This window comes from Anser cygnoides, chromosome 29 (genome assembly GCF_040182565.1).
Source record: "Anser cygnoides isolate HZ-2024a breed goose chromosome 29, Taihu_goose_T2T_genome, whole genome shotgun sequence".
NCBI classification, from domain to species: Eukaryota; Metazoa; Chordata; class Aves; order Anseriformes; family Anatidae; genus Anser; species Anser cygnoides.
The window spans coordinates 1,505,491-1,520,411 of NC_089901.1; the positions used below are offsets into that span (position 1 = coordinate 1,505,491).

The 14,921-nt window shown below is 66.3% G+C and overlaps 2 protein-coding genes across 2 annotated transcripts; one reads left to right on the forward strand and one right to left on the reverse strand.

Moving 5' to 3' along the window:
• The first annotated feature begins 365 nt into the window (after window positions 1-365).
• On the forward strand, window positions 366-6,466 carry LOC136787447 (selenide, water dikinase 2-like). Its single transcript, XM_066984659.1, has 8 exons — window positions 366-564; window positions 1,344-1,447; window positions 1,535-1,642; window positions 1,725-1,879; window positions 1,960-2,050; window positions 2,642-2,741; window positions 4,252-4,461; window positions 5,568-6,466. Exons 2-8 carry the CDS (start codon window positions 1,352-1,354, stop codon window positions 5,867-5,869), a joined length of 1,062 nt encoding a protein of 353 aa, XP_066840760.1. The 5' UTR covers window positions 366-564; window positions 1,344-1,351; the 3' UTR covers window positions 5,870-6,466.
• A 768-nt stretch (window positions 6,467-7,234) lies between these two features.
• Window positions 7,235-14,919, reverse strand: LOC136787444 (uncharacterized). The gene is given in 11 exon segments (XM_066984653.1): window positions 7,235-7,383; window positions 7,838-7,971; window positions 8,601-8,750; window positions 9,759-9,855; window positions 10,830-10,970; window positions 11,649-11,686; window positions 11,688-11,759; window positions 11,849-11,942; window positions 12,606-12,654; window positions 12,744-13,835; window positions 14,490-14,919. Coding segments are annotated over 11 exon segments (2,370 nt in total). The 5' UTR covers window positions 14,905-14,919; the 3' UTR covers window positions 7,235-7,295.
• Between the last annotated feature and the right edge of the window lie 2 nt (window positions 14,920-14,921).

A 14,921-nucleotide genomic window follows, 5' to 3' on the forward strand; every position in this document is an offset into this window, starting at 1 on the left:
CAATCACAGCGCTGCTCGCGGCACCTCCCCCTCGGCCACCCAATCACCGCCCTCCTTGCCGCACCTCCGCCCGCCTCCCCGCTCGGCCCGCGCCTTCCTCCCTCCCTTCCCGCCCTTTCCGACGCCCCGCCCCTCTCCCCGCCCCCTCCCCTCCCTCTGCCCAATCCCCTCTCCCCGTTCCCTCCCGCCGCCCCATCCCCCTTCCGCCCACCCAATCCGCGCCTCCCTCCCTCACGGCCGCCCGCCAATCAGCGCGCGCCGCCTCCTTTAAATGCGGGGGGCCGAAGGGGGGAGCGGAGTCAAGATGGCGGCGGTGCCGTGCGGGGCTGCGCCGGGCTGCTCGGGGGCCGCCCCCCCGCCGGGTACCGGCCCTTCGACCCGGCCTCGCTGGGCCTGGCCCCGGGCTGGCGCCTCACGAGCTACAGCGAGCTGCGGGGCTGAGGCTGCAAAGTGCCCCAGGAGACGCTGCTGCGGCTCCTCGAGGGGCTGGGGGGGCCCCGCACCGGGGCCGGGCTCCTCGAGGGGCCGGGGAAGGGCCCGAGGCCGGGGGGGCGCCGTCGCTCGGTGAGGAGGGGGGGAGGGGAACGGGGGGGGGGAGGGGAAGGAGGGGGGCAAAGGGCGGGCGGGAGCGGCGGGGGCAAAGGGCGGGGGGGGGGGTGGGGAAGGGGGGGGCAGAAGCTGGCACGTGGGGCTCGGGGAGCCCCATGCTGGTTTTGGGGGGGGGTCCCGGTGTCTTGAGGAGCCCCCGGTTGTTTTTGGGGACCCCCCGTGTCTTAGGGAGCCCCCTGCTTGGTTTTGGGGTCCCCTGGTGTTTTGGGGAGCCCCCCGCTGGTTTCAGGGGTTCCCAATGTCTTAAGGAGTCCCTCTGCTCGTTATTGGGGTCCCCACGTGTTATTGGGGCCCCCCTGCTCGTTACCGGGGTCTCCCTGTGTCCCAGGAAGCCCCGCCTCGTTTTTGGGGTCCCCCTGCTCCTTACTGGGGTCTCCCCATGTCCTTAAGCACCCCCATGTCTCAGGGCCCCCTGTGGTTGTGTTTTTGGGGTCCTGTGCCCATTATTGGGGTCCCCCATGCCTTGGGGAGCCCCCTGCTTATTATTGGGGTCCTTCTCATCCTACAGAGCCCCCTCCTCGTTATTGGGGCCCCCTCTAATTAGCAGGCTCCCCCTCATTAACAGGAGCCCCCCTTTACTTGCGGTTTCCTGTCTCATCGGGGTCCCTCCTATTGGGATCCCTCCTCATCTCCTATCCCAACCCCCCTTTATTGCGGTCCTATCCTTCATCAGGGGTTCCTGCCCTAATTAACAGCCTGTAATTAACCCCTAACCCCCCGTTAATTACCCCCAGGCATCGGCATGGACTCGTGCGTCATCCCCCTGCGCCACGGCGGCCTCTCGCTGGTGCAGACCACCGACTTCTTCTACCCGCTGGTGGAGGACCCCTACATGATGGTAACCCCCCAAAAACCCCCGAAGCGACCCCAAAAAAGCTGTGACCCCCCTAAAACCCCAAAAAAACCCTAAAACCCCCCAAAAAAGGGCCGCATCGCCTGTGCCAACGTGCTGAGCGACCTCTACGCCATGGGCATCACCGAGTGCGACAACATGCTGATGCTGCTCAGCGTCAGCCAGAAGATGACGGACGAGGTGAGCCCCGAAACCGCCCGAATTCGCCCCAAAACACCCCCACCACGAGCCCACCCCCTGATGTGTCCCCCCCCGCCCCCAGGAGCGGGACAAGGTGATGCCGCTGATCGTGAAGGGCTTCCGGGACGCGGCGGAGGACGGCGGCACCTCGGTGACGGGCGGGCAGACGGCGCTGAACCCCTGGCTCATCGTGGGCGGCGTGGCCACCGTCGTCTGCCAGCCCAGCGACTTCATCATGTGCGGCTGCTTGTTTTGGGGCGGTTTGGGCCTTTTTGTGGGTTTTGAGGCGTTGTTTTTAAGCGTCCGTGTCCCCGCAGGCCCGACAGCGCCGTGCCCGGGGACGTGCTGGTGCTCACCAAGCCCCTGGGGACGCAGGTGGCCGTCACTGCGCACCAGTGGCTGGATAACGTGAGTGAGGGGGCCCGAAACGGCAGGTTTTGACCCCAAAACCCCATCTGGGGTCCCCGAGGTGTCCCCAGGGGTCTCCGAGCCACCTCGGGGGCCCCAGGAGGGCCCCGACAGGGCCAGGGGCAGCCCTTGGGGGGGTCTCCGGTGGTCCCGGGGTTCCCAAAGGTGTCCCGAGGACATCTGAAGATGTCCCCAAGGCGTCCCCAAACCCCCACTGGTGTCCCCAGCGTGTCCCCAAACCTTGTCCCAATGTCCCCGAGCCCCCAACCCCCCCCATAACACCCCCTCCCCTTTCCCCTTGTCTGCACACCTTGAAGGAACCAACCTGAGACCCCCCAAATCCCCCCAGGTGTCCCCAATGTGTCCCCACATGTCCCCAAGCCCCCTCCCATGTCCCCAAAGTGTCCCCAAGGTGTCCCCGAGCCCCCAACACCCCCCATAGCGCCCCCTCCCCTTTCCCCTTGCCCACACACCTTGGAGGGACCACCCCGAGACCCCCCAGCACGTCCCCAGGTGTCCCCAAACCCTCCCCAGGTGTCCCCAAACCCTCCCCACGTGTCCCCAAATGTCTCCAACGTGTCCCCCCCGCAGCCGGAGCGCTGGAACAAGCTGAAGCTGGTGGTGACACGCGAGGAGGTGGAGCTGGCCTACCAGGAGGCCATGTTCAGCATGGCCATGCTCAACCGCACCGGTACCGGGGCTCTTGGGGCTCTTGGGGCTCTTGGGGCTCTTGGGGCTCTTGGGGCTCTTGGGGCTCTTGGGGCTCTTGGGGCTCTTGGGGCTCTTGGGGCTCTTGGGGCTCTTGGGGCTCTTGGGAGCTCTTGGGGCTCTTGGGGCTCTTGGGGCTCTTGGGGCTCTTGGGGCTCTTGGGGCTCTTGGGGCTCTTGGGGCTCTTGGGGCTCTTGGGGCTCTTGGGGCTCTTGGGGCTCTTGGGGCTCTTGGGGCTCTTGGGGCTCTTGGGGCTCTTGGGGCTCTTGGGGCTCTTGGGGCTCTTGGGGCTCTTGGGGCTCTTGGGGCTCTTGGGGCTCTTGGGGCTCTTGGGGCTCTTGGGGCTCTTGGGGCTCTTGGGGCTCTTGGGGCTCTTGGGGCTCTTGGGGCTCTTGGGGCTCTTGGGGCTCTTGGGGCTCTTGGGGCTCTTGGGGCTCTTGGGGCTCTTGGGGCTCTTGGGGCTCTTGGGGCTCTTGGGGCTCTTGGGGCTCTTGGGGCTCTTGGGGCTCTTGGGGCTCTTGGGGCTCTTGGGGCTCTTGGGGCTCTTGGGGCTCTTGGGGCTCTTGGGGCTCTTGGGGCTCTTGGGGCTCTTGGGGTCAGAGTTGGGTGTTTGGGGCTTTTGAGGTCTTGGGGTGGGGTCCTGGGGCTGGTTTTTTTGGGGTCTTGGGGTTGGGGGTTTTGGGGCCGGGGTTGGGTGGTCGGAGCTTGGGGGGGGTCTCTGGGGGTTGAGGTTTGGGGTTGAGTTTTGGGGTTGGGTTTTGGGGGCTTGGGGTTGGGTTTTGGGTTTTCTGGGTCTGGGGTCGGGGTCTTGGGGGCCTTTGGGGGTGGGTTTTGGGGTCTGGTTTTGAGGTGTCAGGGGTGGGTCTTGGGGTCTGGGGGCTGGGTTTTGGGGGGGGTTGGGGTCTCTGGGGTCTTGGGGTCTGGGGTCTCGGGGTCTGGTTTTGAGGTGTTAGGGTTGGGTTTTGGGGCCTGGGGGTTGGGTCTGGGGGGTCGGGGTCGGGGTTTTGGGGTCTTGGGGTTGGGTTTTGGGGTTGGGGGGCCTTTGGGGGGGGGTTGGGGTCTCTGGGGTCTCCGGGTCTGGTTTTGATGTGTCAGGGGTGGGTTTTGGGGTCTGGGGGGCCTTTTGGGGGGGTTGGGGTCTGGGGGTCTGGTTTTGAGGTGTCAGGGTTGGGTTTTGGGGTTGGGGGGCCTTTGGGGGGGTTGGGGTCTCTGGGGTCTCGGGTCTGGTTTTGAGGTGTCAGGGGTGGGTCTTGGGGTCTGGGGGTCGGGGTCTGGGTTTTGGGGTCTTGGGGCTGGGTTTTGGGGTCGGGGTGGCCTTTGGGGGAGGGGTCTGGGGTCTTGGGGTCTTGGGGCCTGGTTTCGAGGTGTCAGGGGTGGGTTTTGGGGTCTGGGGGCCCTTTGGGGGGGGTTGGAGTCTCGGGGTCTGGTTTCGAGGTGTTGGGGGTCTCGGGGGCTGGGGCCCTGTGGTCTGACGCCGCCCCCTGTCCCCCCAGCGGCGGGGCTGATGCATGCGTTCCATGCGCACGCGGCCACGGACGTGACGGGCTTCGGGCTGCTGGGCCACGCGCGCAACCTGGCGCGGGCGCAGCGCCACGAGGTCGCCTTCGTCATCCACAACCTGCCCCTCATCGCCGGCACCGCTGCCCTCAGCAAGGCCTGCGGGGCGGCCCCCCTGCTGCAGGGCACTGCCCCCGAGACCTCGGGTATGGGCGGGGGGCTGGGGGGACCCCGGGAAGTGGGGGGGGGTGAAACAGGGATGGGGGGGGGGGGTGAAACAGGGATGGGGGGACAAAAGGGGGTAGGGGGGGCACAAAGGGGGGGGGCACAAAGGGGGTAGGGGAGGTTTGGGGGGACCCCAGAAAGTGGGGGGGGCCAAAAAGGGGATGGGGGAGGTTTGGGGGACCCCAAAAAGTAAGGGGGGCCAGAACGTGGATGGAGGAGCCAGAATGGGAATGGGGGGGACGCTGGAATTGAAGGGGGGCAGAATGGGGGATGGGGGGGACCCTGAAAAATAAGGGGGGGCAGGATGGGGATGGGGGGATTTTGGGGGGACCCCAGGAAGTGGAGGGGGGGCTGAAACAGGGATGGGGGGGTGCTGGAACTGAAGGGGGGGAATTGGGGATGGGGGGAATTGGGGATGGGGGGGTTGGGAATGGGGGGACCCCGAAAAGTAAGGGGGGCAGAATAGGGATGGGAGGGGCACAAAGAACATGGGGGAGGTTTGGGGGGACCCCAGAAAGTGGGGGGGGGGGCAGAATGGGGATGGGGGGGCATGCTGGAATTGAAGGGGGGTGAAATGGGGGGTGAGGGGGACCCCGAAAAGGGGGGCCGAATGGGGATTGGGGCTGTGGTATGGGATGGGTGAGGTTTTTGGGGGGGACACCAGAAAGTATGGGGGGGGGTGCAAAATGGGGGTGGGGGGTGGTTTTGGGGTGTGGGACCCCAAAAAGTGAGGGGTGGGGACACAAAATGGTGGGGTGGGGTTGGGGGAGGGCCTTAAAAAGGAAGGGGGGTGATTAAAATTAATGGGGGAATTTAGAATTAATTTGGGGGGGTCCTAAAATTAATGGGCGGCTTTTAATAAATTGGGGGGGGGGTAAAAAATAAATGGGGGGGTCCTAAAATGACGGGGGGGTCCTAAAATGATGGGGGGGGTCAATTTAGGGGTTCAAATGGGGGGGCCACAAGAGGGGGTGGAACAACCCCAACGCAGAAGGCGCTGGGTGACGTGTTGAAGGATCCCCCCAAAACCCCCCTGCCCCCCCACCCCCGGGGGGGCCGTCCCTGACTCTCCGTGCCCCCCCCGCAGGCGGGCTGCTGATCTGCCTGCCCCGCGAGCAGGCGGCGCGCTTCTGCGCGGAGCTGCGGGCGCCGGGGCTGCAGGCCTGGATCGTCGGCATCGTGGAGCAGGGCCCGCGCGGCGCCCGCCTCATCGACAAGCCGCGCCTCATCGAGGTGCCCCCCGCGGCGCCCCCGCGCCCCCGACAGCCCCGAGGGCCCCCCCGAGCCCCCCCCCCACCCGCTTCTAACCCCCCCAAAATTCCCCCAAAATCCCCCCGATTTCCCCAAAATTCCCCCCCGCGGCCGCTTCCCCCAATATTTCCCCTATAAAAATCCCCCCCCCCTTACAAAATCCCCCCCCCCCAGCGTGAAGCCCCTCCCCAAAACCCCCCCCCGGGGCGGGGAGGGGCCGGGGACCCCCCCTCTTTTTTTTTTATGGGGGGGGGGGGGGGGGGAGGATGCGGTTATTTTACGGGGGGTGGAAAAATGGGGCGATAAATGCCGAATTTGGGAGCGCTGCGGGGTTTGGGGAGGGGGGGCTCCGTGCCCCCTTAACGGCCCCCCCGGGGATGTTTTGGGGTAAATTCTGCACGATTTGAGAACATTCCTTGTTTATTTTTTCAGCGCGTTTCATTTTTTTTTTTCCTTGAGGGGTCTCGCTTTTTGGGGCGATTCTCCCAGGTTTTGGGTTCTGTGGAGCTTCGGGGGGATTCGCCGAGACTTTGGGAGGATTCTCTGGGATTTTGGGGCAATTTCCCGGGATTTGTGTATTTCTTAAAGGTTTTGGGGGGGTCAGTTCAGGATTTGGGGGATTTCTCCCCATTCTGGGGCGATTCTCCAGGGTTTTGGGCCAATTCTCCAGCTTTTGGGGGCACTTCTTTAAGGGTTTCTCCCAGTTTTGGGGCTTTCTCCCCATTTTGGGGCGATTTTCTAGAATTTTAGGGCAGTTTTCCAAGATTCTGAGGGGACTTCCTAAAGGATTTGGGGGTTCCCTTAGGGTTTTGGGGGATTTCTCCCCGTTTTCTGGGCTTTTCCCCATTCAGGGCCAATCCTCCAGGATTCTGGGGGCGTTTTTACGGTTTTTGAGACTTCTGGGGGAGGAACTACAAGGTTTTGGGGGAAACCCTTCAAACTTTGAGGCCGTTGCCTTTGTTTTGGGGGAGATTTGCCACATTTTGGGTCCATCTGCCTGGATTTGGGGAAAGTTCTTGAGGGAATTTTTTTGGGAGGGGATGAGATTTTGGGGGCAATTCCTGAGGTTTTGGTGAAACTCGAGGTTTTCGGAAACCTGAGGGTTTTGGGGCAATCCGTGTGGTGCCTGTTGGGTTCTGCAGGATTTTTGGGACTATTCTGCAGGATTTTGGGGTGCACTCTCCAAGGACGCTCACCAAAATTAACATTTTTGGGATTTTTTTTTTTAATGGGGGGGTCACCCCCACCATTTCCAGGCCCTTTTCCGCGTAATTCTTGGCGTTTTTTCCCCCTTTTCCTCCCCAACCATTAAAACCCCCCCGAATTATTGGGGGGGGGTTGCCACCTTTCGGGGGGCTCCCCACATTGAGGGGGGTCCCCAAGTCCTGGCCCCCCCCTCACTTGATGCAGTCCATGACGTGGATCTGGAGCGTGTCCATGTCGGGGGCCTTGTACTGGCACTTGGGGCAGCAGAAATCCGGCTGCTCCTCGGGGGGGGCACGGGGGGGCCCCCGAAACCTGCGGGGGGGCGCACACAGCGATGACATCACCTCTCCTTATAGGGTTATATTTTTTGGGGTGCCCCCCCCGTACTCACCCCCGCCGGCGGGCGCAGCTCCGAGTGCCGGTTCCTCATCTCCTCCATGCGGGCACTGCGGGGGGGGGGGGGCAGAGGTTTTTGGGGTGGTTTGGGGCTTTTTGGGGGGTGGGGGGTGCAGGGAGGGGGGGGGGTGATCAAGGGCACTTATGGGGGGGGGATTAATGGGATTTGGGGGCTCCCATTATATGGGGGAGTCCCACATTTTGGGGCTAGAAGGGGGAAATCCCGCTCATTGGGGACCCAAACTTTGGGGGGGGACACAGTTTAGGGGTCCCCCCCAGTTTGGGGTCTTGGGGAGGGGTCCCCAAAATTTTGGGGTCTCGGGGGGGTCCCCAAAATTTTGGGGGAACAGAGGCCAGCAGGGTGTGAGAGGACCCCCAAGGATTTTATGGGATCAGGAGGATTCGGGGCAAGCGGGAGGGTTTTGGGGGCTTGGGATGACCCGGGAGGGGGGGAGGGTCGGCTGGGCTTTTGGGGTGAGAAGGGGGCTTTTTGGGGGTGCTGACCGCGCAGCGCCCTCGGCCTCGGCCCGCAGCTGCCGCTGGAGCTGCGCCACAGCCTCCTGCAGGGCCTCGCGCTGGGCGTGGAGCTGCTCCCGCGCCGCCCGCTCCGCCTCGAAGTCCGCCTTGAAGATGTCGGCCTGTGGGTTGGGGGGGTAAGTGTCCCCAAAATGTCCCCAAGGGGTCCCCAAATTGTCCCGAAAAAGTCCCCGAAAGGTCCCCAACGAGCCCTTAAAGGGTCTCTGGGGGGCCCCCGAGAGTCCCAAAAGTGTCCCCCAAGCACCCCCAAAATCCCCCCGAAGTGTCCCCAAGGGTCCCCTCCAAACCAAGCCCTGTCCCTTTTGGGGACCCCGACCCCCAGTAGGGGACGGGATGGTCCCGGGGGTGCCCTTAGGGATGTCCCTATATCCCCGGGGGGGCCCCGTGTCCCTGTGGGGGTCCCTAAAGGTGTCCCCATTTCCCTATGGGGGTCCCTAAGGACGTCCCCGTGTCCCTGGGGGTGTCCCCAAGTCACTGTGGGTGCCCCTAAGTGTGCCCCCATGTCCCTAAATCCCTAAAGGGGGCATTTAGGGACATGGGGACGTCCTTAGGGACTGGGGGGGGGGGTCCCTAAATCCCTAAAGGTGCCCCTAGGGGTGTCCCTAAGGGTGTCCCCATGTCCCCAGAGCGTCCCCGGGGTGTCCCCACATCCCCAAGGTGTCACTGCGGGTGCCCCAGGTGTGCCCCCATGTCCCTGGGGGTGTCCTTGGGGGTGTCCCCAGGGCCCCACCTGCGCCTGCAGCACGGGCACGGTCTCGAGGGCCGCGCGCTGCTGCTCGGCCTCGGCCTTGAGCTTGTCGATGAGCTCCTGCTTGGCCACCAGCGCCTCCTCCGCCTGCTGCAGCTGCGCCGTCACCTCCGCCAGCTGCCGCGACGCCCCCTGCCACCAGCCGTGTCCCCAGGGCGCCGGCACCCGAAACCCGGCCCCCGAGACCCAAAACCCAATCCCCGAGACCCAAAACCCGGCCCCCGAGACCCGAAACCCAACCACCACAGCCTGAAACCCGACCACCAAGACCCAAAACCCGACCGTTGAGACCCAAAACCCGACCACCAAAACCCGACCCCCGAGACCCAAAACCCGGCCCCCAAGACCCAAAACCCGACCACCACAACCTGAAACCCGACCACCAAGACCCAAAACCCGACCACCAAGACCCAAAACCCGACCGTTGAGACCCAAAACGGAATTGATTTGCCCCAAAACTTAACCCCAAAGCCAAAGCCCGACCCCCAAAGGCCCAAAACCCTAGCCCAAAGACCCGAAACCCAACCACCACAACCCAAAACCCGACCCCCGAGACCCAAAACGCAACCATTGAGACCCAAAACCCAACAGGCGGGCACCAGAACCTGACCACTGAGACCCAAAACCCCAACTCAAAGACCCAAAACCTGACCCCAGGGACCCAGAACCCAACTGGTCCCCAAAACCTGACCCCAAAGACCCAAACCCCACCATTGAGACCCAAAACCCAACCCCGAAGACCCAAAACATGACCCCAAGGACCCAAAACCCGGCCCCAAAGACCCAAAATGGGGCTGGGGGACCTGAAGTGGGGCCATGGGAACCCAAAATGGATCCAAGGGGACCCAAAACGGGGCCAGGAACAACCAAAAAGTGGCCGAAACGTTGCCAAGAGGACCCAAAACGGGGTCAGGAACCTCTGGAGGGATCCCAAAATGGGGTTGGGGGGACCCAAAACGGGGTCAGGGGACCCAAAATGAAACCAAGACGACCAAAACCAGTCCGAAAACAGAACCGGGGGACCCAAAGGAGCCCCAAACCCACCCCAGCACCCCCAAAAAAAACCCAAGCAGGTCCCAACCCCCCCCCAAAAAACCCCAAACCCCCCAAAAACCCCAAACCCCCCAAAAAACCCCAAACCTGGCTGCGCTTGTCCCCCTCGAGGCTGGCCTTGATGTGGGCGTCGTACTCCTGGAAGAGGTGGTGGTACGCCACCTGCAGCTGCACCAGCTTGCGCCTGCGGGGGGGGGGCGTCAGGGGCCGCCCCCCCCGGTGTCCCCCCCCCCGTGTCCCCATTGTCACCCCAAAGATGTCTCAGTTCTGCCCCCCCAAACGTCCCCAGTTCTGTCCTCACCCCAATAACGTCCCAATAAATGCCCCCCCCCCAAATAACGTCCCCATTTTTCTGTCCCCATTTGGCTCCCCCTTTGTGACCCCCCAAAATGACTCCCCTGCTTCTGTCCCCACCCCATAACGTCCCAATAAACGCCCCCCCAATAAATGCCCCGATTCTGCCCCCCATGACGCCCCCATTTGCCCCCCATAAATGCCCCCATTCCTGTACACGCCTGTAACACCCCCACTTTCTATCCCCCCCCAATACTGCCCCCATCCCTGACCCCCCCCGTGGTGTCCCCCCCCCCCGTGCCCCCCACTTCTCCTAGGTGGCCCCCACCCCAATAACGCCCCCACTTGTCCCCCTCCCAATAAATGTCCCCATTCCTGCCCCCCCCCGGGCCCGCCCCATCACCCACTTCTCCTTGGTGGCCCCCACCCCAATAAATGCCCCCATTTCTGCCCCCCCAATAAGTGTCCCCATCCCTGCCCCCCCCCAATAAATGTCCCCATCCCTGCCCCCCCCATCCTGTGCTGCCCCCGCGCGCCCCCATCACCCACTTCTCAGTGGCCCCCACCCCAATAACACCCCCACTTGTTCCCGCCCCAATAAATGCCCCCAATTTTGACCCCCCAATAAATGTCGCCATCCCTGCCCCCCCCAAATAAATGTCCCCGTTCCTGCCCCCCCCCGCGGTGCCCCCCGGACCCCCCCGTCACCCACTTCTCAGTGGCCCCCACCCCAATAACACCCCCACTTGTCCCCATCCCAACAAACGCCCCCATTTCTGCCCCCCCCCCCAATAAATGCCCCCATCCCTGCCCCCCCCAATAAATGTCCCCCCCGGTGCCCCCCCCGCCCCCCCCGCCACCCACTTCTCCTCGGTGGCCCCCTGGCGCTCGACGCGCAGCGCGGCCTCCAGGTTGGTGACCTGCAGGCGCAGCTGGTCCAGCTGCAGGCTGTGCGCCGCCGCCGCCTCCTCCAGCGCCCGGCACCGCTCGCCCGCCGCCTGCGCCCTGCGGGGACACCCGCGGCTCCCAGCGGCTCCCAGTGCCGCCCAGTGGCTCCCAGTGCCGCCCAGCGCCGCCCGGTGTCACCCCAGGGCGTCGCCCGGTGTCACCCCACGGACACAAATAGACCCGGGGGGTGGCGGTGGCGCCGGCCTTGGCCACGTCACCGCCGCGGGCACGGGGACAGCCACGGCGCGGGCACGGCCCCGGGGGATGGCTGGCCGAGGGGGTGGCCCCCCCGGGGGGTCAAACGGGGACAGCGCCGGGGACGTCCCTGCTCATCGCCACCAAGACGCCCCGGTTCTGGCACCCCCCCCCCCGTGACACCCCCATTTATGCCCCCCAAAACGTCCCCGTTTGTGTGTCCCCCTTTGGGACACCCCCTTTGTGCCCCCCATGACACCCCCAGCTCTGTCCCCCCCAAATAACGTCCCAATAAATGTCCCCCCCCAATAATGTCCCAATTCTGCCCCCCAATAACACCCCCATTTCTCCCCCCCCCCCCATGAGACCCCGCATGTGCCCCCCCAATAACATCCCCATTCTTGTGTCCCCATTTGGGACACCCCCCTTGTGTGCCCCCCCCCCAATGACACCCCCATTTCCACCCCCCATCACACCCCCAGCTCTGTCCCCCCCCCAGCGACCCCCCCATTTGTGCCCCCCCATTCACGCCCCCCCCACCGCTGCTCCAGCTGCCCGCGCTCCCTGCGGCTGCTCTCCCAGGCGGCTCTGGCTCTCCTGCAGCTCCCCCAGCAGCGACGTCACCTGCGCCTTCACCGACGCCTTGTCCTGCTGCGGGGGGGGACACCGGGGGTCCCCAGGTGTCACCGGGGGGTCCCCAAGTGTCACCGGGGGGTCGGGGGTCCCGGGGGTCGCCTCACCTCCAGCTGCCGCCGCAGCGCCTGCAGCTGCGCCTCGGCCGCCCGCGCCGCCTCCTGCGCCCGCGTCTCCGCCGCTGCGCGCGCTGCGGCCAGCCTGGGGACGGCCGCGGCCCCGAGGTCCCCACGGGGTCCCCGAGGTCCCCACAATGTCCCCGAGGTCCCCACGGGGTCCCCAGATTCCCCACGGGGTCCCCGAGGTCCCCTCAGGTGCCCCCCAGCGTCCCCAAAGTCCCCCCAGAACTCCTGGAGCTGCAGCTCAGCCACTTGCACACCGGGTCTGGGTGGCCCCAAAGTGTCTCCAGGGTCCCCAAAGTGTCCCCAAAGTGTCCCCAAAACTCCTGCAGCTGCAGCTTGGCCACTTGCAAGTGGGTCTGGGTGGCCCCAAAGTCCTCCCAAGCTCCCCAAAGCGTCCCCAAAGTCCCCCCAAGGCCCCCCAAGGTCCCCCAGTGTCCCCAAATTGTCCCCACGATGTCCCCAAAGTCCCTCCAAGGTCCCCAAATTGTCCCCAAACTCCCCAAAGCGTCCCCAAAGTCCCCCCAAGCGTCCCCAAACTCCCCCACAGTGCCCCCAAGGTGCCCCCAATGTCCCCAGATTGTCCCCAAAGTCTCCCCACGATGTCCCCAAAGTCCCCCCAAGGTCCCCAAATTGTCCCCAAACTCCCCCAAGGTCCCCCAAGTGTCCCCAAACTCCCCCCAAGTGTCCCCAAAGCCCCTCCAACGTCCCCAAAGCCCCCCCCAACCCCCCCCCCCCCACTCACTCAGCCTCCACAGCCGCCAGCCTCTGCCGCAGCTGCTCCGGGGAGTCCCCTGGGGGCGTTTTGGGGGGCGTTGGGGGCGTTTTGGGGCCAAAACAGCCCGTTTTGGGGCCGGGCAGCCCCCCCCCGGCGCTGTCTCACCTGGGGGGTCCTCCGGGGGCGCGGGGTCCGCGGGGACGTCCCCGTCCTCGCTGGGGGGGGGGGACGGCGGGGGGGGGCTCCCTCCGGCGGGGGCTGGGGGGACCCCTCCTCGGGGCCCTCGGGGGCTGCGGGGGCAAGGGGAGGCATGGGGGCACCCAAAGGACACCCAGGGGCACCCAATGGGGGCACCCAACAGAGACGTGGAAGGGACCCAAATGGGCACCCAACGGGCACCCAAAGGACACCCAGGAGGCACCCAAGGGACACCCAACAGGGACACGGAAAGGACCCAGTGGGGATACGAAGAACACCCACGGGGCACCCATGGGACACCCAGGGAGCACCCAAAGGCCACCCAGCCCAAGGGACGTCCAAGGGACACCCAGAGGGAACCCAAGGGGCACCCAGAGACCACCCAGCCCAAGAAACACCCAAGAGGCACCCAACGGGGACACCCAACGGGGACATGGGAGGGACCCAACGGGCACCCAGGGGCACCCAAGGGACACCCAACCCAAGGGAAACACCCAACGGGCACCCAATGGGGACACCCACTGGGGACACCCACTGGGGACATGGGAGGGACCCAACGGGCACCCAGGGGACACCCAGGGGCACCCACAGGACACCCGAGGGACACCTGAGGGACCCAACGGGCAACGAAAGGAGACCCAGGGGACACCCAGAGGCACCCGGGGGCACCCGTGAGCACCCAGGGGCTACCCAAGGGACTCAACGGGCAACAAAAGGAGACCCAGGAGCCACCCAGAGGCACCCAGGGGCCACCCAAGGGACCCAACGGGCACCCAAAGGAGACCCAGGGGAGACCCAGAGGCACCCAGGGGCCACCCAAGGGACCCAACGGGCACCCAAAGGACACCCGGGGGCCACCCACCGCGGCCGCCAGCTGCGCCAGGGCCCTGCGCAGGCGCCGGGCGTTGTCGTCGCGCTCCCTGCGCAGGCTCTCGACCAGGGCGCGGGCCTGCCCGGCGCGGCCCCGCAGCAGCTCCCGCTCGGCGCGACGCGCGGCCTGCAGCCGCCCCAGCTCCTCCAGCCGCCGCCGCACGCCCTCGCTGCTGCGCCGCAGCGCCGCTGCACCGCGCCGCCGCCCGTCAGCCCCGGGGCCTCCCAGTGCCCACCAGTGCCCACCAGTGCGCCCCCAGGCACCCCACGGGGCCCCCAGCCACTCCCGGTGCGCCCCCAGTTGTCCCAAAGGGCTCCCCAGCCGCTCCCAGTCACCCCCAGTGCACTCCTCTTGCTCCCCAGTTACCCCCGGGGGCTCCCCTTTCTATCCCGGACCCCCGCATCCCTTCCCAGTCACGTCCCAGTGCCCCCCAGCCCCCTCCCAGTCTATCCCAGTATCCCCAGTCCCCTTCAAATCCCTCCCAGTGCCCCCCAGTCCCCCTCCACACCAATTCCAGTGCCTCCCACTTACATCCCAGCACCACCCAGTCCCTCCAATTCCCTCCCAGTTGCCCCCAGTCCCCTCTCAGTTGCCCCCATCCCCCTCCCAGTTGCCCCCAGTCCCCCCAGTCCCCTCCCAGTCGCTCCCAGTCCCTCCCAGTCCCCCCAGCCCCCTCCCAGTTGCCCCCAGTCGCTCCCAGCCCCCTCCCAGTTACGCCCCCAGTCCCCCCCAGCCCCCTCCCAGTTGCCCCCAGTCCCCCTCAGCCCCCTCCCAGTTGCCCCAGCCCCCTCCCAGTTGACCCCAGTCCCTCCCAGCGCCCCCAGCCCCCCCCCAGCGCTCACCCTTCAGCTCCCGGTTCTCCGCCAGCAGCCTCTGCACCACCTCAGGCCCCGCCCCCACCTCCGCGGGGCCTCGCCCCCGCCCCCGGCCGCCGCCGCCGCCGCGGCCTCGTCCCCGGCCGCCCCCAGCTCGGGCCCCGCCGCCGCCGCGGCCGCCGCAGCCCCGGGCCCCGCCGCCGCCGCCGCGCCCCCCGGGCTGCACCATGTCCGCGGGCCTCCGCCAGCGGCCGCCGCTCATCCGGGAGCGCCCGGCGGGGCCGGGGCCGGCGCCGGGGCCCGTGAGCGCGCAGGGCCCGTGGCCGCCGCCGCGCCGCCCTCGGCGCTTCTGCCCGCTTCCGCCTTCCGCCGGAAGCGGAACCAGCGCGACGCGCTTCCGGCTGGGCGCGAAGTGGGCGGGGTGATGACGCCACGCCCCCATGGGGTAATCCGATTGGG